The 27,169-nt window shown below is 44.4% G+C and overlaps 1 protein-coding gene across 1 annotated transcript in view; it reads right to left on the bottom strand.

Annotated features, from left to right (window-relative positions):
- ATP7A (ATPase copper transporting alpha) overlaps positions 1 to 26,598 on the bottom strand; it is an 85,160-nt gene extending 58,562 nt beyond the window's left edge. Inside the window, exons 1-2 of the mRNA XM_044305731.1 lie at positions 26,488 to 26,598; positions 8,764 to 8,896 (exon numbers count right to left, since the gene is read on the bottom strand). Of these exons, the coding sequence (XP_044161666.1) occupies positions 8,764 to 8,877 (114 nt within the window). The 5' untranslated portion in view covers positions 8,878 to 8,896; positions 26,488 to 26,598. The remainder of the gene's footprint in view (positions 1 to 8,763; positions 8,897 to 26,487) is intronic.
- Between the last annotated feature and the right edge of the window lie 571 nt (positions 26,599 to 27,169).

The following is a 27,169-nucleotide window of genomic DNA, read 5'->3' as shown; positions in this document are numbered from 1 at the left end:
GAAAACATGACAGTTAGGGTACTTTCACACTTGCAGCAGAGGATTCTTGCAGGCAGCTCCGATGCGGATCCATCTGACAAATGCATTGCAATACCAGATCCATCTCTCCAGTTTCATCCTGAAAAACGGATCCGGTATTATTATTATTATTATTTTTTTTTTTCATTTTTAAAGGTCTGCGCATGTGTAGACCGAAAAGCCGTATCCGTTTTGCCAGAGCACTTAATGCCGGCACTAATACACTTCAATGTAAATGAATGCCGGATCCAGCATTCGGGCAAGTGTTCAGTATTTTTGGCCGGAGATAAAATTGCAGCATGCTGCGGTATTTTCTCCATCCCAAAAAACCTAAAAGGGGCTGATGGATGCCTCTTGAACGGAATGCTTTCCATTTAGAATGCATTAGGATAAAAATTATCAGTTTTTTGGGGTATTGAGCTCCTGTGACGGAACTCAATACAGGAAAACAAAAACGCTAGTGTGAAAGTACCGTTACAGTTTAAATTCCTGCTCATTCTGGGCTCTGAAGTTCAGGAGAAGGTCCTATCAGTAACTGACAGCTATCTCTGTATACACAGTCATGTAGGGAAGGCTGTGAATCACTGATAGTATCGCCTTCTTGACTTCAAAGCCCAAAATGAGCAGGAATCTAAATGTAGAAATTACACGTTACACTGAATCTTTTCCCATAAAACTATAGATCAATCTGCTCCGCCTGCTATATAAAATGCTGCCTGCAGCTCAAAAACCAGGATCAAAGTGACAGGTTCCCTTTAAATCTCATCCACTTTGCTGCTACAGTAAAACGCTGCTGATGTTCTGCTAGGCGGCAGAAAATCTGTGGCCTGTACGCTGCTTGTGGATGTACTCTCAGGATGAATTCTAGTAGAAATTTCTCCGACTGTCCTACTCATCTGAATGGGCCATGCAGAATTCCACATGTGCCGCCACCAAAACAACCCCATTCATCTGAATAAGGGCTCATTCCCACAAGCATACTGGCTCAGTGTCTGTATTGCAGACCATAAATGGTCAGTCCGCAGTATACGGGCACTGGCCGTGTGCACTCTGTGGAGCGGATGTGGACCTACTGACTTGAATGGGTTCGCGATCCACAACATACAACCAAAGGACTTCACCTATCTTTTGCAGAGTGGATGCATGGATCGGAACCTCACAGAAGCGCCACGAAGCACTTCCCATCCATGCCTCCGCAATGCAAAACGAACATGTTCTATCTTTGGTCATATGGGGCCACATCGCAAACAGAATTCACGTGGCCAGTGCCCATGCATTAAATTGCGGTCCGCAGTATGGCCAAGGGGCCCTTGCGCTCGTGGGCATTAGCTCTAAAACTGAAGAGATTCCTAAGTGGTAATGGACTGGCTGCTCAGCTAGCCTATCACCCTGCCAGCAATCAGCTGGAATCTCTTGCGAAACCTGGTAGGAGGTGTTCGAACTCCCTGCAGCGCCAGTAGAGGGGAAACTAAGGATTGCACAGCTCCCATTCCAATTAGTGAGCTACACTGCACAAAAATATAAACGCAACACTTTAAGTTTTGCTCCCATTTTGCATGAGCTGAATTAAAAGATCTGAAACATTTTCTACATACACAAAAGACCCATTACTCTCAAATATTGTTCACAAATCTGTATAAATCTGTGTTAGTGAGCACTTCTCCTTTGCCGAGATAATCCATCCCACCTCACAGGTGTGGCATATCTAGGTGCTGATTAGACAGCATGAATATTGCACAGGTGTGCCTTAGACTGCCCACAATAAAAGACCACTCTGAAATGTGCATTTTGATCACACAGCACAATGCCACAGATGTCGCAAACGTTTGAGGGAGTGTGCAATTGGCATGCTGACTGCAGGAATGTCTACCAGAGCTGTTGCCCCTGCGATGAATGTTAATTTCCCTACCATAAGCCGTCTCCAAAGGCGTTTCAGAGAATTTGGCAGTACATCCAACCGGCCTCACAACTGCAGACCACGTGTAACCACACCAGCCCAGGACCTCCACATCCATCATGTTCACCTTCATGATCATCTGAGACCAGCCACCCGGACAGCTGCAGCAACAATCGGTTTGCATAACCAAAGAATTTCTGCAGAAACTATCAGAAACCGTCTCAGAGAAGCCCATCCGTATGCTCGTCCTCATCGGGGTCTGGACCTGACTGCAGTTCATTGTCGTACCCGACTTGAGTGAGCAAATGCTCACATTTGATGGCGTCTGGCACATTGAAGAGGCGTTCTGTTTACGGATGAGTCACGGTTTCCACTATTCAGCGCAGATGGCAGACAGTGTGTGCGGCTTCGTGTGGGAGATGGTTTGCTGACGTCAACCTTGTGGATCGAGTGGCCCATGGTGGCGGTGGGGTTATGGTATGGGCAGGCGTATGGACAATGAACACAGGTGCATTTTATTGACGGCATTTTGAATGCACAGAGATACCGTGACGAGATCCTGAGGCCCATTGTTGTGCCATTCATCCACGACCATCACCTCAGTTGCAGCATGATAATGCACGGCCCCATACTGCAAGGATCTGTACACAATTCCTGGAAGCTGAAAAAATGGTGGCCACACCAGATACCGACTGGTTTTCAGAGTGGCGTTTTATTGTGGGCAGTCTAAGACACATCTGTGCAATATGCATGCTGTCTAATCAGCACCTTGATATGCCTCACCTGTGAGGTGGGATGGATTATCTCGGTAAAGGAGAAGTGCTCACTAACACAGATTTACACATTTTTGTGAACAATATTTCAGAGTAATGGGTCTTTTGTGTATGTAGAAAATGTTTCAGATCTTTCAGTTCAGCTCATGCAAAATGGGAGCAAAACTGTTGCGTTTATATTTTTGGTCAGTGTATCTGTAATGCAGAGAAGGAGAAGTCCTCCAAAGGAAGATACACTCTTTCGAACATCTCCCCACTCTTGTGATGAGGATCCTGAGAGAGGAAACCCCTCAATTAACATATAATTGCCTAAGATATACTAGCATAATCATTCTAAAAAGGGCAACACAAACGTTTCGTTCCTCTCATACCTGGTTTACATTAAGTTCTGTGATATATTGTTTATATCACACTATTTTGAAGAATTTGCCATCAATGTCCAAGAGGACTAAAACGTCTGCTTTAAATTGACCAGTTTTTATTTAAAACCCTTATAAAAACAGATGCATCTAGTGGATACATACGTCTTTATAGAAAAAACATGCCAAAAGTGCATACATTTTGCTTCCTTCAGATTTCTGCGCTATTCCATCCAGCAAAACAGTGGATCGGTTTTTAACCCCTAAAAAAACGCATGCAAACTAATGCATATCACAGATCTATTTTTGTCTCTTTTTTTTTGTTGCAGAATCGATCCGAAAATTAGACATCTGTACGCATCAATTTTTAGAATGGATGGGATTACTATAAAAAAACTGATTCTGTAACACATAACAGGAACAATTGGAACAATAAGAACATTTGATTTCTTGTTAAAAGGTTGGTAAAAGCCAATTTAATCCTTAGCTGCCCACGACGGTCTGTGACATTTGTCTCCAACATGCCCTGCAGGGAACGACGTACTGCGATTACCAGGAAGCAATGTGGATTAAATTAAAAGCAATAAAATAAATGAAAGCAGCAGCTACAAGGTATATGTGACTGGACTGCACAAAAATTGCATGTCGGCTGTTGTGGCTGGTGTGACTGCTCAAATTTTTTTTTTTTACAAAAACTGAAATGAGCACTAAGCAGATGGAAGAAGGAGGACCCTTTCCCTAATTTCCTCTACGGGAAGAGCTTTTCTATCCCTGCTCGTAAAAATACAGGAGGGAACATGGACCAAGTCTGCCAAGTGCTCCAACGTCTTATAGGCCAGGCAATGCTCCTCTGGAAAGAGGTATGTACATGAGCTCTCTTCACAAAAAGAAAAGAAAGCTGGGCCTCTAATGCCACCAAATGTGAGGTGCCGATCCTATAAGCCAATACTCAGCCTTTTAAATAATATTTAAACATAATTTAGGATTACAGGTGAAACAAAAAAAATTTGAATATCGTGCACAAGTCCATTTATTTCAGTAATGCAAATTAAAAGGAATTGCATTAATGCAACTTAAAATTAGCATATAGTGAAAAGGTTCAATATTCTAGGCTCAAAGTGTCACCCTCTAGTCACCTAATTAATCTATAGCCCCTGAGCAAAGGGGACCTGAGGTTGGGACTTTGGGTTTCCATAAGCTGTAAGCCATAATCATCCAAATTATACCAAATAAAGGCTTGAAATATCTGGCTTTGCATGTAAGGAGTCTCTCATATGTTAGTTTCACCTTTTAAATTGCATTACTGAAATAAATGAACTTTGCACGATATTAAAATTTTTCGAGTTTCACGTGTATTGCTAAACGAGTACCTCATCTGCAGACAGCTGTTTTGGGGCGATTGCCCCTTCATCAGTGCAGAACAAAGAGGGATGGCTTAACTGCGAGTGGCCTTTGTCAGAATTCGGGGGGTATCATTTCTCCTTCAAAGCAAGCGCATGGGAAAAAGTATGCAAATTAGCTCTTTCCAAAAAGAAAAAAAAAGCTCTAATGCAAGAGAGTTTGCTGCGGTGCTGCCCAACATCTCAAGAAGTGACCCTATTTTGAAATCTACAGCCCCTGGGGTATTTATCTAGGGTTGCAGAGAGCAAAGTTTTCATAGCAGAAAATAGCTCATCAGGCAGGGTGCCGGGCATCTCCAATACTGATGACCTATTCTGCCTGGCGATCTCCAGCTATGTATTGTGCGTGCTCCAAACATGATGCCACAAAACTTCAGCCAGGCATGAGTACGTATTCACGTACATAGACGGTAGTTCTTTTTTACATTTCATTACTTTTGTGCTATAAAACCTTCTTTTTTTTATAAAAAATTAAATGTTTTTACATCGCCGCATCCCAAGATCCATAACTTTATTTCACATATTTGGTATCGCAGTGTCCATAAGGAGCCTTTATATTTTATTACATTTTTTTCATAAATCTCTTTTGTGGGGTACAAATAGGAGACAGACGGGGTCCACTCCCTCTGTAACTGCTTACCATTGCGGGATCGCATATCAGGAGCGCAGCTCTCATGCGAGAGCCTACAGCGGTGAAGCACTTAGACTGGACCGCTGTAAAAAGGTGGCCCAACCAAAAGCCCCTAAGTGACTGCCGTAAAAAGGTGTACGGGTGGTCACTAAGGGGTTAAGTAATTTGGCTGCATCAACAGTATGCATAAAATAATTGCAGATTGACAGCAATAAACTGCTCCGCACATGGGTTTGTTGGTGTAACCATTAAATTAACCAGTTCATTAGTATAAAGAAAAATAAAAAATTAATTGTGGATTCTCAGTGTTGAATTCGGGATCCCGTGGGTTATTCCCAAAAATGTTCATTAACATCAGGGACAGTTTGATGGCTGTCCACTACATGACTATTCTAACGCACTGCAAATGCACTAAACTCCCAATGGTACAAATACAAATGGCAGGGGCAGTGTATTTAAATGGCGGAGGCTTCACATGGAGGTTATTTGCCTGGTCACATGACCCTCCATCAGTGGAAAGCACAAAAGACTAGGGAATAGAGCGCCTTGATTAGGTGGTACATATCGGTTGCTTGACGCACATGGAGGTTACTAGGAGCAGCACACCATATGAGCGGCATCTGCGCTCCTGAACAAAGCAGCCCAATGGCTTAGGTAGGTTTAGCGTAGGACCCGCCTGACCTGAGACCACCTTGGCGCTTGGTAGGCGGGCACAGATGTGTTTTGATCAAAATATATTGGCTAAGTGTCTCAAATTTTATCATATCAGAATGAGGACTTTGTCCATCTATAATGCTTGCATCTACTTTACGAAGTGCATTATTATCTTAAATCTACTCCAGCAAGGGAGCTGATAGATTTAAGCAAGTAGCATGGCCAGCTAGAGGACGGCGCCTGTACATAACGTAGGCACATCAAGCGGAAGCGCAGGATTATTAAGACTGACATCTAAACCACCAATCTTAATAAATTACCCTTTTTTTTATTTTTTTGGCAAAGTAAATATAGAGGCGAACACAGATCCCACACACATGGTTAAATAATTATTATTGGATCTTTTAAATTAGATTTGGAATGAATCTGACAAAACAATCGGCACCAGATACAGGGTACTCCACAAGGAACCCTACCTCTGGTAGTTTTACACTGCAGTTTTGGTTCTGCTCTGATAAACACATGACAGTGTATTACAGCATTGCTTAATATAGTGACTTCCACTCCAGAAATTCTGTGCCTCCTAGATGGACTGTCAGCAGACGACAGACTCTCTCACGGTGTTTTACAAGCAGTAGTAAATGTGTAAACTAGATATAATATCCGCAGCCTGTATGCAATTCATAACTTTATATATCCATCCCTAGGTAAAGACATGACCATAATAAGTCTAACACATAGGGCTCATTCAGACGGCCGTATGCTGTCCACAAAAATGCGGATCCGTTTTTTTGCAGACAGTTCAGCATGTCCGCAAAAAAACAGGATGCATTCAGTTTTTTTTGCTGATCCATAGAGCTATAATAGTGCCATGTCCTGATTTTCACTGACAAGTATAGGACATGTCTCATTTTTTTGCTGAGCTGTGCAATGAAAGAAAAGGGCCCCATAGAACTAAATGCGACAGCATCTAATCCGCATTTTTGCGGACAGCATACGGCTGTCTGAATGAGCCCATACCCAGAGTCATAATGCACAGAGCCTGGAATGTCGCCCCATGTACTGACACCTCTACATGGGGCGACATTCCAGTCTCTGGACATTACGACTCTGGGTATGTTTTAGACTTATTATGGTCATGTCTATACCTAGGGATGGATATCTGAAGATATGAATTGCATACAGGCTGCGGATTAGGACATGTGTGTCATTTAATATTATATCTAGTTTCATACACCCGATATATATATCTAGGTGCCATTACTTATTTAATTGCGTGTATTTCCGCTTTTTCAAGGCACACCTGCTTATTATCTATGTATGATCTTGGCAGCCTTTTACATTGTTGGTCTGTTGCACTGCCCATTAATATCATAGTAGGCCTTCATTGAGAGATTTTCCCTCATAGAACAGTGTATTCTTAGAGCCACATTGATCTTACAATAATGATTCTGATGGACTTTGTCTGGTAATGTGCCCCATGTATTTTTCTGTTTTAAATTGCTATTGTGTCGTACTTCTTTCTAATTTCTAATATTATTAATTCTGATTAATAAAGATTTTTATATATTTTATATTAGTCCCATTGATCCGTTTTTGTGGTAGAACACAAATTTAGACACAAATAATATGTATAAAATTTACAGAACCCCTGAATTTTCAAATTACATACTGAGGGACGTTTATCTACACTGACATTCTGAACTAGAAACTTTTTTACACCAAAATATGGCATGAAAGCTTTCATAAATGTCCTCCACTATGTACTGAAAGGAGGGAAAATATTAAAGGCCCTTTTACACTGACAAATTATTAAAGCAATTAGCGTCAATGATCAGTGCCTCTGATCACTCGAACGTTCGTTCATCGGGTGGAAGTATCGCTGATGTGGACACCAAACCATCCTATGTAAACAGCCATCTGTGACCCAGAAGAAATTAATCTGTATGGGGACAAGCAATCACTGATCCCCATACAGTAGACGGAATTGCTGCATGTAAACATAGCTCTCAGCTGATCAGGCGATTATCAGGAACAAATGAATAGCTAATCTGCTGCACCGTCGGGAACGAGCGATAACCTGCCCAATTAACTATACGTGTAAATCCACCTTAAAGCTAATATCAGACAGGCAGATAACTGTGCAGATCATTGTATGAATGCTCATTAGCGCTGATCTGGCAGTGTAATACTGCCGCCGATTACCCGATGAACGAGCAAACGCTCATTCATCCGGTAATTGGAATCTTTCAACAGTTTTAGGGCTAGGGCTACACGAGGACATGTGTCGCTCGACAATAAGTAGCGCATCGCATAGGGCACAACTGCATTGCAACATTTGTTGCACCAATATCACGGGACAATTTTTATACTTATAGTCTATCGTGTCGCACTGCGATATGCTGCGACGCGACAGTGGCAGACAAATCAATTTCAAATGGATTTTCTGCGACTGACTAGTCGCAGTATGTTGAGGCATGTCACATGTTGCAGCGCGACACCATAGACTATCATTATAAAAACCGCCGCGCGACAAATGTCGTCGTGTAGTCCTAGCCTAAAAGTAATTGTTTGCTGGCGGCAGATGGTGCTGTCTAATCACAACCTGCTGTCAGCAAACAATGATTTAGTATGGGGTCAAGCGATGGCATTAGGGATCACCATACTGCAGAGGAGATCGCTGCATGTAATAGTCTCCTCCGCTGACAAGCAGGCGATTGCCGGGAAGGAACGCTTCCCTCCCGACAATCGTCTAGATGATCTGCAGGTCTAATATAAGCTTTAGACTCCTAAACTGAAGACAGATGTATGTAAATGCAGTATGCACACCCATACTATTCAGAGGTCACATATCAATGCAGGTAAAGACAATCACCTGTACGTTATGCTCACTCGCATCCAGGAAACTGAAATAAAAGATGCTGTCTGGCAGTGTCTTAACACACACATAGTGTGAAGAAAACAAGCCCATGGTACCAAAAGAAAGATATGGAACTGAACTGGGATAACAGTATATAATTAAAATACTAACCTGAATGCTGTGAACTCCATTGAGACTTCCAATCCTTTTCTCAATGCTCTGGACACAAGAGTTACAGGTCATCCCCTCAACAGGGATGACAGACAGCAGGGCTCTTGACTCCATCTCCTTCCGGCTTTAATCACTAAAATAAAGGAAAAAGACTGTTTGAGGAATAATCTATGATATTAGCTTCAAGCTGCAATATTCCAGTCACAGGTACCTACATGATATATCCTGCAAAGCAGAGTCAGATGCTGCTACCTGGAAACACAACTGCACCACGTACTGTTTCTCTGCAGAGATCCTATATTACCAGTCCTGGCTTCTGATGTCACCAACACCCCCTAGCAATAGACGGATAATGTGATTTTATGTAGGCGGCTACGTGCTTTGGTTATCTGTGATCTGCAACTCTGTGTCCAAAGCGTCATTGTCCATTTAAAAGCAGATTCTCTCTTCACTCTTCTGTACCAGAAATAACTTGTAGCGAGCACTGTTGCTTGTCAGCACTGGAGAAGCAGGGTTAAATCTGATGGGGGGGGTGAAAGGGTCATCCCTAGTGTTGGGCGAGCATGCTCGGCCGAACACCAGTGCAGCTTGAGCGTCGCTATGCTCGGCACATCGTGGTGTTCGGCCGAATATCGTCAGTGTATTTAAATCTAATTCAGCCTCTATTTCTGAAAAGTTTCTGGTGGGATTCGAACTCACAACCTTCTACATTACAGCCAAGAACCTTAACCACGACACTTTTTTTTTTTTTTTGTAACTGGCCATGCAGCTCTATAGTATAGTGGATACGATTCTTGGCTGTAATGTAGAAGGTTGCTAGTTCAAATTCCACCAAAAGCTTTTCAGAAATAGAGGCTAAATTAGATTTAAATACACTGGGTGTCTCGAAGCACTGACTTCATATTAGGACACAGCAGGGCAGGGACTCCTAAGCCAAACTAAAGTCCCGACACCCTCCCTTCTTCAGAGCAGGGCGTGCCTGGTTTAATGCTCGGGTTCTCCCATTGACTCTGTAGAGCACCCAAACATCGAGAAGTGTTCTACTCGAGCACCAGAGCACATGAGCACTTTGGTGCTTGACCAACACTATCATAAGTGGTGGCCAGGGATAAGTGGAGTTATGGAAACAGCCAAGCGTGCTGCGCTGTTTCTGTAACTCAGGAGTGCCTCCCATGCACTTCTAAGGGTGCATTCACAAGACCGTATTTTGTGATTCGCAAAAAATACGAAAGACATCCATGTTGCATCCTTTTTTTTTTTTTGCGGACCCATTGTAACAATACCTATTCTTGTCCGCAAAACGTTTTTTGCAGACCCATTGATATTCAGATTGGATGGGGGCCAAAAATACGGTTGTGTGAATGGAGCCTAAGGGAGTTACGTTGATTGTGTACAATGGCCTGCTTTGCTGTTTCTGTAACTCCGCCCACTGCTTGCAATATAATTCCGATCACAACTATTAATGGAATGGGAATAACCCATTGATTGGCTTCTAATGAAATTAAGCCAGGGAGTGTTTGCATGATATAGGAAAGCGAGAATCTTCTTTCCTGACATCTGTCTTTTGCAGAGGGTTAGGATACCCCCATACACATTAGATGGCCAGGCACTTCAACCAAAATCAACATGTTTGGCCGATATTTACTTACAGCAATGTGTATTTACAGCTTCAAACTGAAGGAATTTTCCCTCAAAAACTTTTATGGCTAATCAGTAAAAACTCTAGAATTGTCTTCATATAAAAACTCTAGAATTGTCTTCACATAAATAGCAAATTTAGACAATTTTACATTTATGACTTTTGCGCAATTTAAAAACTCGTGTTTTCTCCATCACATTTAAAATATAACGCAGCCAAAATGGCAAATTATCAGTGCTCTGCATTTCCAGTATTACATTGCCCCATCGGCACCAAGATTATCCCCACAATGTTCTGCTGTGTAGATCCAGAGCCCACCTATGAGATGACCGAGCAGCGCAGAAATATCTTTACTGGGATGATGCTGATGGGGCAAAAAATACAGGATACACAGAGCACTACATAAACATGATATAGACTGATACGAGACTGATCACTGCACCAGCAGGCACTGGCTGAGCACCTAGCACAGGGAAAACACAGGAGAGTTTAGTGTCGTACTTTTCTAGACTCTGAGAGGTATGATGACCTCTTGTCTGGCAGTCACCTCCTCACCTCTGATGTCGGCAGCTGGCTCCGCAGCCACGCTGCACTCTAAGTGATCCCATTACCCCGGTGCAGAGCAAAGATCAGTGCTCTACTGTGCGTCCTCCACTCCTTATCAGCTTGTCCCCAGACATCAGGCTGCTCTCCCGTCTCCCTACACAGTCAGGGACTCTGGAGCAGCATGGAGAAGCAGCACGCCGGAATTGGCCAATGAGGATGCCTCCCTCCTAATAACAAGCTCCTTACTTGCTGCCAACCCTACACATGCAAGGTGCTTTGCTATTAGATGTTTTGGGTAACAGCAGTATTGCTGTGCTGCCCATGAGATTCACAGCGTGCAGTGCACTGGTTGACTACAGAAAAGCCTTAATGCGTACTAATACGCATTAGCCTTTTTTCAAAGCGTAAAATTGCCTGAACAGGCGTCTATGATGCTTGTATAGGCGTTATTGCGACCTCTGGTGTCGATGTCCCAATATTTATGGACCTGGCTGTATATGCTGCTGGGCCCTAATGAATACACCAGTATGTAGTACCCGGCGGATACTGTAAAAATGGACCATCTGCCGGTGGTAACAAAAGGCATCTGACAAGCACTGGCGTGCAGATAGCAAATATGGGTGTGCAGCACGTGCCAACAGAAAAACAATTCTCTACACCCATAAAACTTAAATTTGAAGTCCAATAAGATATAAAATGTCTCAACAATGTCTCTAAGGAGCAAAATAGCTGCCCTGAAAGGGCAAAACTATCACTATACGGCCCTGTGATATTAAGGGATCAAGTATAGTGAGTGTAGGCAGCGGGATCGACAAAGCTCAATCTAGACCAAGGAATCTAAAATATATACTGATATATACAAAATGCTTGGATGGCCAATCAGAGTATCACCAAAACGACATCCCTAGATAAGTCAGATATACACCCATTTGAACCTACTCATGCTTAATGTTAATAAAGTCCAACGCGTTTCCCTTCTCACACACCAAAGATGTTTATAAGCTACACAATGTAATCAATAATACCGTGCTCAATGGTTCAGAAACACCATTGAATACAAGATCTATAGAAGATTCACTTATCTGAAAAATCCAAGATGAAGGTAGATATTGTGGAGCTGTTCCTGCATAGTGGGAAAAGCAGGCCCTCAATATGACATCCGGTCGCAGGAGGGCAGCATGACAGGACCGCAAGGCTCATGGATGTGGTGTCTAGCTATAATCTAGAGGCAGCAATCCCTTAATATCATAGGGCAGTATAGGGATAGTTTTGAAGACAATGGAATCACCCATTTCAGGGCAACTATTCCGCTTCCTAGGCAGAGACATAGTCGGGATATCTTAGGGAAGGGTTTAAGTCTAATCGTATATCTTAGGGTACTTTCACACTAGCGTTTTTCTTTTCCGGCATAGAGTTCCGTCACAGGGGCTCTATACCGGAAAAGAACTGATCAGGTATATCCCTATGCATTCTGAATGGAGAGTAATCCATTCAGTTTGCATCAGGATGTCTTCAGTTCAGTCGTTTTGACTGATCAGGCAAAAGAGAAAACCGCAGCATGCTACGGTTTTATCTCCGGCGAAAAAAACTGAAGACTTGCCTGAATGCCGGATCCGGCATTTTTTTCCATAGGAATGTATTAGTGCCGGATCCGGCATTCAAAATACCGGAATGCCGGATCCGTCCTTCCGGTCTGCGCATGCGCAGACCTTTAAAAATGGAAAGAAAAAAAAACGGATCCGTTTTGCCTGATGACACCGGAAAAACGGATCCGGTATTGCAATGCATTTTTCTGACTGATCAGGCATTTTTCTGACTGATCAGGCATTTTTCTGACTGATCAGGATCCTGATCAGTCTGAAAAATGCCTGATCAGTCAGAAAAAATGACATCCGTTTGCATACAATTTGCCTGATCAGGCAGTCAGTTCAGGCAAAGGAACTGCCTGCCGGAATCAAGCAACGCAAGTGTGAAAGTACCCTTATTGGAATTAAAAGTTACGTTTTAATGGGGTTGAGAGTTTTGGTTATGTGAAGTTTTTTTATATGTTCCTCTCTCAATATCAATCCCTGTGTGAGAGGAACTGATCAGGATCTAATGGCTGTATAGGAGCTAGAGAGCCAGGTGTTGTTTTAAAGATAAGCGAAACTTTAAAATAACAACTTTGGTCTGACTGCACAGTAATCCACACTTGCTTTAAAGAGTTTCTACCGTCAGAATTTCTGTTATGTAGCTGACTGACGTTAGCGATGCGCTAATGTCAGCACTGCATAACAGTATGTTTTTTACATTTCTCCCTGCAGCCGTTCTGATAAAATAAGCACTTTTATAATATGCTAATGAGCCTCTAGGTGCTATGTGGGCGTAGTATCGGCACCTAGAGGCTCCGTCCACTCACCCTTTATCCCGCCCAGGTCCTCTGTTCTGCCCGCCCCCGTTCCTCTTGATTGATATCACGGTTCGCAGCATCGTTGACGAAATCTCGCGCCTGCGCTGTTCACTTCTGTATTCGGTGCAGGCGCAGTGAGTGAATGATGCGCTCCTGGTGCCAGATACCTCACTGCGCCTGCGCCAACTACGTCACAGTGAGGAAGCCGGCACCAGGAGAGCGGCCTTCACCACTGCGCCTGCACCAAATACAGAAGTGAACGGCGCAGGCGCAGGATTTCATCAGCGATGCTGCGAACCGTGGCATCGAGGAGCGGGGCGGGCAGAACAAGGGACCTGGGCGGGATAAAGGGCGAGTGGACGGAGCATCTAGGTGCTGATTCTACGCCCATATAGCACCTACAGGCTAATTAGCATATTATAAAAGTGCTTATTTTATCAGAACGGCTGCAGGGAGAAATGTAAAAAACATACTGTTATGCAGTGCTGACATTAGCGCATCGCTAACGTCAGTCAGCTACATAACAGAAATTCTGATGGTAGAAACCCTTTAAAGCTTACAATCTTAGCTTTAAAACAAGCTCACATTTCTAGCTGCTAAAGTCCTGATCAAAGACCACTTGAAAAATGGCAAAAAAAAATCATATTTAGCATGGCTGGATGTTAACAAGGTTCCAAGTAGAGCTTCAACATGCAACAAGAAGAAATGGGAGTGAGACAAAACATTTTTTTCAGAATTCAATTTAATGAAAACAACGAATAAACTGAAACAGGCTGTTTTTCAGCTGATCAAAAGTTTAGGACCACACCTCAAAAAAGATAAAAAAATAAAAATAAACCCCCCCAAAACAGAAATCCAACTTCCAAACATGAACTCAGTAATGAGTAGCTCCGCCGTTATTGTTTATCACTTCTAATATATGTTTCGGCATGCTTGATGCAAGCGTTTCCATGAGGTGAGTGGGAACATTTCTCCAAGTGGTGAAGACGGACGCACGAAGGCCATCTACTGTCTGGAACTGTTGTCCATTCTTGTAAACTTCCCTTGCCATCCATCCCCAAAGGTTCTCAATTGGATTTAGATAAGGGGAACACGCAGGATGGGCCAAAAGAGTTGTTATTCTCCTGGAAGAAGTCCTTTGTCCTGTGGGCATTGTGTACTCTAGCGTTGTCCTGTTGAAAAACCCAGTCGTTACCACACAGACGAGGGCCCTCAGTCATGAGGAATGCTGTCTGCAACATCTGGACATAGCCAGCGGCCGTTTGGCGCCCCTGCACTTCCTGAAGCTCCATTGTTCCACTGAAGGAAAAAGCACCCCAGACCATCATGGCGCCCCCTCCACTGTGGCGCGTAGGAAATATCTCAGGTGGGATCTGCTTGTCATGCCAGTAACGTTGGAAACCATCTGGACCATCAAGGTAAAAAAAAATTCTCAGCAGAGAATAAAACTTTCTTCCACCTTTGAATGTCCCATGTTTGGTGCTCTCTTGCAAAGTCCAAACGAGCAGTTCTGTGGCGTTCAAGGAGACGAGGTCTTTGAAGATGTTTTTTGTTTTTGAAGCCCTTCAGTCTCAGATGCCGTCTGATGGTTATGTGGCTGCAGTCAGCACCAGTAAGGGCCTTAATTTGGGTCGATGATCCTCCAGTGTCTTGACGGACAGCCAATTGGATCCTCTGGCTCAGTGCTGGTGAAATTCTTTTGGGTCTTCCACTTGACCTTTTTGTTCCATAATCCTCAGGATCATTTAAGAAATTCCAAATGACTGTCTTACTGCGTCCCACCTCAGCAGCGATAGCGTGCTGTGAGAGACCCTGCTTATGCAGTTCAACAACCCGACCACGTTCAAAAAGGGTGAGTTTTTTGCCTTTGCCATCACAACGTGTGACTACCTGACAGAGAAGGCATGTGGTCCTAAAATTTGGATCAGCTGAAAAACAGCCTGTTTCAGTTTAATCATTATTTTCAATTAATTGAATGCTCAAAAAACGTTTTGTCTCACTCTCATTTCTTCTTGTTGCATGTTGAAGCTCTACTTGAAACCTTGTTAAGATCCAACAATGTAATGCAAAATAAGATTTTTTGCCATTTTTCAAGTGGTCTTAAACTTTTGATCAGGACTGTATATAGCCTGAGAGAGCAGGAAGTAGCCCAACCCTTCAGATGGCTATGATCTTCGCCAGTTTGGACAAGGGGCAGTAGGGGACATGCTGACAGGCTGCAGTGAGAGGAGGAAAAACACAGCTCCACTTTTCATTGTACAACTGTACATAAACCTGGGGAGAGGTTAACATGAACTTCTGCCCTTGCATGTTATCAACTCCCTCATCAAAATATAAAGTAAAAAAATGAATTTGCCCCCATTAAAAATGTTTTATTTTGGGGGGGAAAACAAAACACACACATCACAGCACCCACAATGACTTGAACTATATAAAACTATCATGATATTAAATGCTGTTAAAAAATAAATAAATAAAATGCCACTATAACTTCAATATAAGCTGTTCAGCCGGCCACCCATAACAATGGAATAAGAAGCCATCAGATAAAAAACACAAGCCCTCATATACTCATGTGCATCTTATGATATGCAAAAAAAAATTATAAATCTGTGTATTATAATTTGCTTTGATTTACAGTTTTGCCATTTTACAACATCCAGAGAATGGAAAGACTGCTGATAATGGCATGTCAAAATCAGCTGTGTTAGCAAAAGTGTTCTTTCCAGGAATCGCCATGGTTGTGCCAGCTATTAATGGTCTGGAGGGTGCAAGTAACAGGAGATCCTTACACAAATAACACACCTTGTAAGAAAGTAAATGAACCTTGAAATGCTAAAGGAATTTGCTATACAACGATATTATATTTCCCAGGATCCCTTTCTTGCCCTAACCCAGTTAACCATTATGAGAAGTCACTTCAACACTCTGAAGCCAAAATGTGCGCAGCCTGAACGTGGAAAGGTCATCTGCATCCACGGTCTCATAATCATCCAGGAATATGGCCGCCGGCCAGCAAGGAGGCGGTGAATAACCAGGCTTGTGGTTGCCTATTAGATGCATTTGTAGTAAAGCGGCTTATTGCTTATCTAGAATAAACACATTTACTTAAGTGTAAATTACCAGTAATCTACAAAAAATCTTCATCAGGAGGGAACTGGCTGGTACAACTTCCCTATTTATCCCTGTATGACTGTGATCATGGGTCACGTTGTCAAACACATGACATAAGGGGAACAGTCCCATCAATGATCAGGGAGCCTCTAATCTTAAAGGGGTTGTCTCACTTCAGTAAGTGGCATTTATCATGTAGAGAAAGTTAATACAAGGTAGGGTTGGGCGATATACCGGTATCACGATATACCGCGGTATTAAAAAAACGGCGATATGGCGATATCGCCGTTTCCTAAATACCGCAGTATTTTCTGACATCACTGACCTCTTCTAAACGTGCGTCCGCCCGCCCCTGCACCTTGCATAGCGCTGGGTAATTACTTCCTCTCGCTCCTGGCCTGCCTCCTTCTTGCTCCGCCTCCCTTAGTCAAGTCTCCACCCACCATCTGACGTCGTCATACACCAGTGCCGGCTCTGTGTGTGGCGAACTGGCGATCCCCTGTGTGAGTACTGGTGTCTCTGGAGAGACTTTTTCTGCGGCTGTCTCACTAGTGTGTGCTCTGTCTGATGACGAAATTATAAACCTACTACTTCCTGCAGCGGCCGCCCTGACTCTCCCTCCTCCTCGCTCCCATAAGACCTTATTATAACGCTCCTTGTGGCCCCCCATACAGTGTAACGCCTCCTTGTGGCCCCCCATACAGTGTAACGCCTCCTTGTGGCCCCCCATACAGTGTAACGCCTCCTTGTGGCCCCCCATACAGTGTAGCGCCTCCTTGTGGCCCCCCATACAGTGTAACGCCTCCTTGTGGCCCCCCATACAGTGTAACGCCTCCTTGTGGCCCCCCATACAGTGTAACGCCTCCTTGTGGCCCCCCATACAGTGTAACGCCTCCTTGTGGCCCCCCATACAGTGTAACGCCTCCTTGTGGCCCCCCATACAGTGTAACGCCTCCTTGTGGCCCCCCATACAGTGTAACGCCTCCTTGTGGCCCCCCATACAGTGTAACGCCTCCTTGTGGCCCCCCATACAGTGTAACGCCTCCTTGTGGCCCCCCATACAGTGTAACGACATCTCCCTGTGGCTGCCCCCATACAGTGTAACAACGTCTCCCTGTGGCTGCCCCCATACAGTGTAACGTCTCCCTGTGGCTGCCCCCATACAGTATAACGTCTCCCTGTGGCTGCCCCATACAGTGTAACGTCTCCCTGTGGCTGCCCCCATACAGTAACGTCTCCCTGTGGCTGCCCCCATACAGTGTAACGTCTCCTTGTGGCTGCCCCCATACAGTGTAACGTCTCCTTGTGGCTGCCCCCATACAGTGTAACGTCTCCTTGTGGCTGCCCCCATACAGTGTAACGTCTCCCTGTGGCTGTCCCCATACAGTGTAACGTCTCCTTGTGGCTGCCCCCATACAGTGTAACGTCTCCCTGTGGCTGTCCCCATACAGTATAACGCCTTGTGTTTTTTTTTCTTTTAAATGGGCATTTATCGCGATATATATCGTTATCGCGATAACTTTTTTAATATCGTTATCGTCTGAATATTTTTGATATCGTCCAACCCTAATACAAGGCACTTACTAATGTATTATAATTTTCCATACTGCTTCTTTGCTGGCTGGATTAATTTTTCCATCACATTATACAGTGCTAGTTTCCATGGTTACAGACCACCCAGCAATCTATCAGTGGTGGCGAGGCAGGCGAGATGAGCCTCCCTAGCATTGCGGGTGACACTAGACAGGCTCGTCCCAGTCCCCGGTTGCCATTGGCTGCTCTCCCTCCGACACCGGATGTTTTCATCCATGCAACGGTCAAAAGCCACAGCAGCGGTGTGGGGTAAGTATATTCCATGTGAGGGGCCCGGGCATATGGGGTGCATTATATACTCTTAGATAACACCTTTAGACTCCATTTAGAATGGGTCCACATCCGTTCCGCATGGAATGGGTGGGGACCCATTCATTCTTTATGGGGCCGGAAGAGATGGGGAGAGCACTCTTCCGGAGCGCGGCCCCGATCTTCCGGTCCACAGCGCCGCAAGAAAATAGAGCATGATGTCCTATTCTTGTTCGCAATTGCTTTTATTCCACAAGTCTAGACTGTATTAGGTAACGAAAACGTGCATTAGAAAATATATCTGGCTAAAATTCACATCAGCAAATCTATACTGAAGAATGCAGATTTTGGTGCGGAAATGCTGCCGATTTGCCGAAAATCTGGGGCGTATATACTACATGTGGTCACCCCTTCAGGCTACCTGCATACAGATGTCTCGCAGAAGTTTGCATATGGATGTCTGTGCATTTCTGAACCAAATCCGCTTGTTTTACTTGTGGTTTTTGGTGCAGATTTGTTGCGGTTTTGCTGCAGATCTCAACCTTTCATTGAAAAAGGGTGAAATCTGCACAAAGAATTGACACGCTGCGGATTTCAAAATCCACACCGGAGGTCAAATTCCCTACGGAACGAAAAAGCAAAGGGGGTCATTAGCTGAAATATGCCTAAATTTGTCGTATGTTGTGTGCGACTTCACCCCCACTAAAATTGTGGCAGTGGCATGGGCGGCCGGCAGGCCTGTCCCAATCATCATTTTCTGCACCCGTTTTAGGCATAGAAAATGGTCTAAGTGTCAGACAGCAAGGAAGCGGTCTTACATTTATAACTGGCACTGGATGAGCTGAAGTAATAGTGAGACCAAAGCCTCTTCATAACTTCGGCGGATCCACCGCCAGCACAGGCCTTTATTAAGACCGGTGTCTACAATGATGGGTTTAATAAATGTGCCCCAAAATGTACATAGAATTTGTCTAATCTCATACATTTTGCTGGTATTGAAATATACTGTGGTTTTTCTGCACAATAATCCACATAGAAAAAACGCTCGTAACCCACAAAGTGTGCAGGTAGCCTAAGGGTTTTCTGAATCTCGTAGGACTACCTGACAAACAACGAGAACATAGATTTAAAAATCTAAAAATATGAGAAAACTGGTTATTTTCTGATGGCCAAAATGATTCCAGTCCTGATCATGCCAATTCAGCTGACTACTTGTCCGCATTCTGACATTTACTTCTTGGGATCCCAAGAGAGTTACATTCACTAGAAGACCCTCAATGTTATCTGACTTACAGAAGAATTTAAGTTACAAAAAATATCCATGTACATTTTATAGGAGGACGTGGGAAAAGAAGGAAGACACGCAAGAGGCAGAGCAGAGAGTAGGCCCCCTGCAGGGCTTCCGGGAACAGTCACCGGTTTTAGGTTTTCCCGATTAAACAAAACACACAGATCTGCCCTTCCTTCTTATTATATGTAAATATCAGGGCTGGAAAGATACATATTTACTGTACTGAGAACTGCTGGCAAGCAGACACTGGAACCAACTAAGGCTACTTTCACACTTGTGGCAGAGTGATCCGGCATTCTGCATGCAAACGGACAGCATTTGTAAACGGATCCGTCTCACAAATACATTGCAAGAACGGCTCCGTCTCTATGTTAGTCATACGGACAAACTGACCCGTTTCTATTTTTTTTCACATTTTTAAAAGGTCTGCATATGCACAGACCAGAAGGACGGATCCAGCATTGTGGTATTTTTAATGCTGGATCCGGCACTAATACATTTCAATGTAAATTAATGCCAGATCCTGCATTCAGGCAAGTGTGTCCTGGAATTTTGGCCGGAGATAAAACCGTAGCATGCTGCGGTATTATCTCCATCCTGAAAAGTCCAGGCTGAACTGACGACATCCTGATTACTCTCCATTCAGAATGCATAGGGATAAAACTGATCAGTTCTTTTGGTATTGAGCCCCTAGGACGGAACTCTATGCCGGAAAATAAAAACGCTAGTGTGAAAGTACCCTTAATCCGAGGTCCGGTCTCAGCTATGACTGAAAAGAGTAAATAACCTTCTCCTTTAAAGGGCTTCTGTCACCCCATTAAACCGTTTTTTTTTTTTTCTTTACTAATAATCCCTACACTGCGATCTCATCATACATAAGCTAATTAATGATTTTCGTTCAGTAGAATTTGTTAAAAATCGATTTTTGAAATATGTAAATTACCTTGCTACCAGCAAGTAGGGCGGCTACTTGCTGGTAGCAGCCGCATCCTCCGATGGTAATGACGCCCCCTCTGCTTGTTGATTGACAGGGCCAGCGGACGGGATCTTTTTCTGCTGGCCCTGCCTGTTTTGATTCAATATCTGGCGCCTGCGCCGCAGCCGTACCTCTCTTCAATCTGCGCAGGCGCACTGAGAGGCGGCCACTCACTCGGCCGCTCGCTCCTCAATGCGCCTGCGCCGGGTGTAGATGTGACGTCATCTGCGCAGGCGCATTGAGGATGGAGCGCCGAGCGAGTGGCCGCCTCTCAGTGCGCCTGCGCAGATTGAAGAGAGGTACGGCTGCGGCGCAGGCGCCAGATATTGAATCAAAACAGGCAGGGCCAGCAGAAAAAGATCCCGTCCGCTGGCCCTGTCAATCAACAAGCAGAGGGGGCGTCATTACCATCGGAGGATGCGGCTGCTACCAGCAAGTAGCCGCCCTACTTGCTGGTAGCAAGGTAATTTACATATTTCAAAAATCGATTTTTAACAAATTCTACTGAACGAAAATCATTAATTAGCTTATGTATGATGAGATCGCAGTGTAGGGATTATTAGTAAAGAAAAAAAAAAACGGTTTAATGGGGTGACAGAAGCCCTTTAAACAGTCCGTCCTAGAGAACAGCCGTCTCCTCTATATACAGTGGTGCTTCAACCTTTGTGAACCCTTCAGAATTTTCTATATTTCTGCATAAATTTGACCTAAAACTGCATGGGATATCCACACAAGTCCTAAATGTAGAAAAAGAAACAAATCAAGTAAAAAATATTAGACATTTATTTATCAGGGAGTGGCAAATGTGAACATTTAGGAATAGCACATACGGTAATTTGAAAGTAAAACTAAAGTCAAGAGTTTTCAGACAATCAGATGTGAGTGGGCCAGCTTTTATTTAAAGAACGGGGGCATGTGATATTGGATAACATCCCGTACAAAGGGAAATCCAAGTAAATCCTTCAGGTTATGGTTGGATAAGTAAGCACCTCTGCTCCCACCTCCCACTGACAGTATGTGCACTGAGAAAGAAAAAGAGAGAGACTGCAGCTGCATCCCCCTCCTCTCCCCAAGTTCACACATGGCAGATTTGTTGCAGATTTTGGTGCAGATGCATTGTGAAAAGATCTACAGCAATCTGAGGAGACGTTTCAGGAATCTGCATCATGATCTCTCTTCATAGAACGATTTTCTTGAAGATCTCACTAAATGTGTTGTGATGAGTGAATACTTAATACACCTGGCTTTAGTAGAGGTTTTTATGGGCATCACTGAGAAAACATCCTACATACTTTTCCTGCAGATCAAGTTTGGCCGACTGAGGAGGTTTCTAATTACTGAGATAACGCAGCCTGGGAAAGAGGAACCATCGGCTGCCGGTTGTCAAGCCTCCCTGATAGGCTTTATAGGTTTCATATATTAACCTGCACTACTATGATAGGTACAGGCGCTGTGCCACTACAGGATAGGTGATAAGTGCTTGATTGATAAGTGTTAGCCAAGTACAGCGCTCTGCTGTCTGTCAGTCCCACAGACAAGGAATAGAGCGGTAATGCATGTGACCACTACACTATTCTAATGGTGGACACTGGATCCCCATTCTTGTGACAGGTGGAGCACCAGTGGTGGGACCTCCAACGTTCACACACTTATCACCTATATTATGGATAGGTGATAAGTCGCTATCATGTGAAAACCCTTATAAGCAGTCAGCAAAGTACTTGTTAGAAGTTACTTCTATTTTTAAAGGTACCCATACACAGTCTAAAGTTGATCAAAACAGGCAATTTCAACCAAAACAAAAGGTTTGCTTGGTGAAATTGAACAATGAATGATTGTTGGCTAAAACAGATGACAGACCATTATCGCTTGAAAACAAGTTGGTCACGTTTAATTATTATTTTTGCCCAATAGACGGGTGAAAGATCTTTCTTTGAAAGAACGTTCCCAGAAAGATCTTTCATCCATGGCCCGGTCTCATTGAACATGTATGAGCATTTGGAACAACTGTAAGAGTCAATATGGACTAAAACATGTATGACTGCGTCTGTAAATCGGACGTTCACCAGATGTATGTTCATTCAGCAATCAACCTTCTATCTAATGTGTAGTGTATGGCCGTCCTCACCAAAATCTCTATATAAAGTACGTTCTCCATCCCATGCTCTTGCTGCCCATGCCTCTCATCAAAAAATATTGCATAAGCACAGCTAAAGGCAATAAAGATCAACGTAAAAAGGGGTTTCTGAGCGTTTTTAACCGATTACCTATAATATAGTTATCTGATCGGTGGGGCTTCAACACCCGGAACCCACCAATTAGCTGTTTGAGAAGGTACTGGTGCTCGCAGTAGCAGCTGTGCTTGGCATCGCAGCTAAGCCCTATTCATTTCAATAGGGCTGAACTGTGCCTAGGCCACGTGACAAATGAATGTGACGTCACATGGCCTAATAAAGCTGCGAGAAGGCACAGCGGTACTGCGTGTGCCAGTGTTTTCTCAAATAGCTGATCACTGGGGGTCCCAGGTGTTGGACCCCCACTAAGGACATACTGATGACCTATAGAGGAAAAGTCTCCAGTGCAAACATTTTGGAAAACATATTCACAACAATTCCATTTCCTAGAACAGCTTCACGGTGCCCAATAAAACAAGTTTTCCTTGTGGAATCATCACTTACATAATCTCTGAAGCAGAAACACACAAGTTTATAATTTGATGGTGAAACACTACTTGATGTAGACAAGTATATGCAAATGTCAAATTCTAACCCTATGGTGACAAGAAACATGAGGACAAGACAAGGAAGAGGTTGTGGGTGTGGAGAGAACATTGATGCGTCTCATAATCTGAGAGGGTGTGGAAGCGTGGAGGATGACGTACTAAAGGAAATCAGGTTTAGAAGAAGATGCAGGTAGAGGAACCGATACTTCACCCTAGCTCCACAATTAGATCATACGGTCTGGAGAAAAGATGGCTGGAGAGCCCTCCTCCCATTGGGACACATCAGCAAATGAAACATTCACTAGTTATGGTTGGAGGTCCCAGCCACCCTCCCGCTGGGATCATGTGTACAGAACCCTGTAGCTATACAATTACAGGGCATGTCTATAGGTTACACCTGGGGAGGAGTACACTGGGATACAGTACCCAGGCACGCTGCCAGAGACTGTGCCAGAAAACTGGGGCAGAGGGTAAGAAATGTGGCAGAGCCACTGGCCCCGCTGCCTCCCTCGCCACACTCTTTTCAGGAGAGAAATTCCACTTGAGTAGGATATAGCTGCTGTTAACCAGGGAGCTGTCGGGATTTCATGCTGCCCGGACTATAAAAGAAATAAGCATGGCCTATGTCAGAAGGATTCCAACAGGTCAATGCTTCCTTCCCACAACGGCTGCCACTAGAGAAGAGTCAGGTGGCCCCATGTCCCTTACATTGCCAGAAAATCCCATCAAAATTGGTGGGTTTAGCCAAGATGTGTCTAACGTGCACGAGCGGTCTCCATCATTACAGCTCCAGCCAGATAAACTGCATGCTTGTACCCACAACCCAGGGCTGGATCCCAGCATCTTCTTCTCCGCAGAAGCTGGGCCCAGAAGTGCTGGTCCTCAAGCCTTTCACCTCTACGTGACTGAGGACTCCCGATCTGCACATCCTGTGCCGGCATGGAGGGGCTGCATCTTCTGTTCATGGGCAACGGACACGTCCACGGCACAGTCTTTACCTGAGCGGTCAGTGTCTGATCCAGTGCATGCCCAGGATACGGAGACAGCCGCCTGGATTCACCATGTACATACAAGTGCAATGCAAGAGCAAAATGTCACAGTTATCCTAGGTGTAACTGCGCAGGTTGCAGATTACGCACAGATTTTTGTGCGGAGAAGCCGCAGCGCAGTACAGCACCAGCAAAATAAATGAGATCTGACAAATGCCACGTGCACTTTACTTTTTTCTTCTGTGCGGAAACTGACCTGTTGTGCAGATTTTAAAATCTGCCGCCAGTCAATTGTTCCTGTGATTCTGCACCTCATATAGAGTGGTTTCCCCATTAGACGTCAATGGAGAAAATCTGCATGAAATCACACCAAAATAATGCCGATTTATGTGCAGTTTTTAATGCGGGCCACGTGTGCTGCCTTAATGCTGGGCAAAGTAATCGAGAAAAGCTGAAGGAGGGGAGAAAGTAACAGCAGGGGCACAGGGAAAGGGACCACACACACCTTTTTTGGCCATTCATGGTTTTATGATCTTAGGCAGTTTTTCATGATGGCCGACACGGCTACTGTCTGCTGTAAAGTGAGATGTTCGGTGACACCAGATGTGTACGGCATGACTGGCAAATACGGGCAATCATTCACCACATCCTGTAGATGGTGCCGGGATAGGGACTTCTCTCTGACTCTATAACAACTATTGGCTTTTCCTCTGAGACAGAATTGTGGTACAAAACCGTGCCACACCTAGGGGCGCCTTCACACGCCGCAGATTTTGTTGCATTATTTTTAGCGACCGAAAATCTGTTCCCTTCACCTAAATGGGGCTAGCAGAAATCCACCCCATTCAAATGAATCGCACTGATTTTCAGGAGCAGAAAATTCTGCAACAAAATCTGCTGCGTGTGAAGGCGCCCCAAGAAGTCAGCCACCTTCCCCACCAAGAAAAGGTTGGGCCCATTTACACCCCTGGCCTCATGCACGAGACCAGATTTTCTTTCCGTATCCGTTCCATTTTTCTTGCAGCCCGTATGCGCAACCATTCACTTCAATAGGTCCACAAAAAAACCTACGGAAATGACTGTGTGCACTCCGTTTCCTTTTGTCCACAAGTCGATTCAGCAAAAAAGAAAACAATGGACCCGGAAAAAAAAAAAAAACAACAGATGCTACATGGACCTACATGTCATCCGTTTTATTTTTAATTTTTGCGAATCCGTGTTTTGCGACCGCAAAATACATACGGTGGTGTCCATCCATAAGCCCTAAGACAGACTCTAGGCACAGACACGTTAGTAAATCTGGGCCCCTCTGTTCTTGTACATGTGATCAGCATACGACTGACTGACCAACTGAGGGTAGGTAGGTAGGTAGATGACATAGTACCGTGTCTCCCAGACAGTACATGTGGGCATGGAGCACACCTACCTCCCATACTATGAGGTGGTATAAGAATTGGTAAGTACCATGTCTGACAGACTGTGTGTATGGGGATTAGGCACACCTACCTTACTATAGTTGGAGATATAAGAATAGGTAAGTACCACGTCTCACAGACTGTGTATATGGGCATGGGGCACACCTACCTCACTATACTATGAGGAGATATAAGAATAGGTAAGTACCATGTCTCATAGACAGTATATATGGGCATGGGGCACACCTACCTCACTATACTATGAGGAGATATAAGAATAGGTAAGTACCATGTCTCATATACAGTATATATGGACATGGGGCACACCTACCTCACTATAGTTGGAGATATAAGAATAGGTAAGTACCATGTCTCATAGACAGTATATATGGGCATGGGGCACACCTACCTCACTATACTATGAGGAGATATAAGAATAGATAAGTACCACATCTCATAGACAGTATATATGGACATGGGGCACACCTACCTGACTATACTATGAGGAGATATAAGAATTGGTAAGTACCATGTCTCATAGACAGTATAGATGGGCATGGGGCACACCTACCTCACTATAGTTGGAGATATAAGAATAGGTAAGTACCATCTCTAGAACAGGGACTACAAGTTTCACAAGTCACGTCAGTCGCTCGCACATGACTGAATGGACATGTTACTGGAGGATCATGGAAGCCCTGAGCTCTACAACTTACTGGAGGGAACGCTGCCCTCATGTACAGGCTGGAGGAGAGAGCGCCCCCCACTGCTGGGGTGGAATAATAGGGGGAGAGGACCTACCTGGAGTCCACCACAGAGCAGCGCCAGGGGCACCATCCCCGTCTCCTGCAGCGACTTCTCACTCCCCAGCCGCGCTGTCACTTGGTGCCAGCTTGATACTGTGATGATCCGGGAAGGAGAAGTCTCGCGAGAACACTGCAATCACATGACCGAGCTTCTCGTCTCCCTGGTAACTCAAGCACCCCCCCTCCCTCGGGTCATCCTCACATGATGGTGGAATGCTGGAGAGGTGCAGTGGCGCTGCCCTGTGCGGGTCAGGGGGAGCAGACACTGGCTAGTGCCTTCATGTTGTAAGCAGACTGGAGCAGGTCTGGTCTGGGTGTCCTGTGGGAGCATTATATGGATCAGCACTGGCTCCCGACTGAGAGCCGCAGGCCCCCATAAGCTGCTCATTCACATGGCCACATCTGTTGTGTGGTCTGTATATTTTGGATCTGCAAAAAACGGATACCAGCCGCGTGCATCCTGCATTTTGCGGATCAGTACATGGCGCCCTTTGTTAGAAATGCCTATTCTTGTCTGCAGAATGGATGGAATGGGACATTTGCTTGGCTGTCCGCATCTTTTGTAGCCCCCATTGAAATTAATGGGTCCACACCCGATCCACAAAGTTTTTAGTTGAAATAAAGTTCTACAGCAGTACAATTGCGGGTGGCGCAGTACAATTATTTTCTGCATCTCC

This window comes from Bufo gargarizans, chromosome 9 (assembly GCF_014858855.1).
Source record: "Bufo gargarizans isolate SCDJY-AF-19 chromosome 9, ASM1485885v1, whole genome shotgun sequence".
In the NCBI taxonomy this organism is placed as follows: domain Eukaryota; kingdom Metazoa; phylum Chordata; class Amphibia; order Anura; family Bufonidae; genus Bufo; species Bufo gargarizans.
The sequence above is the reverse complement of the archived record's forward strand: the minus strand, read 5'-3'. Positions and strand labels throughout refer to the sequence as shown.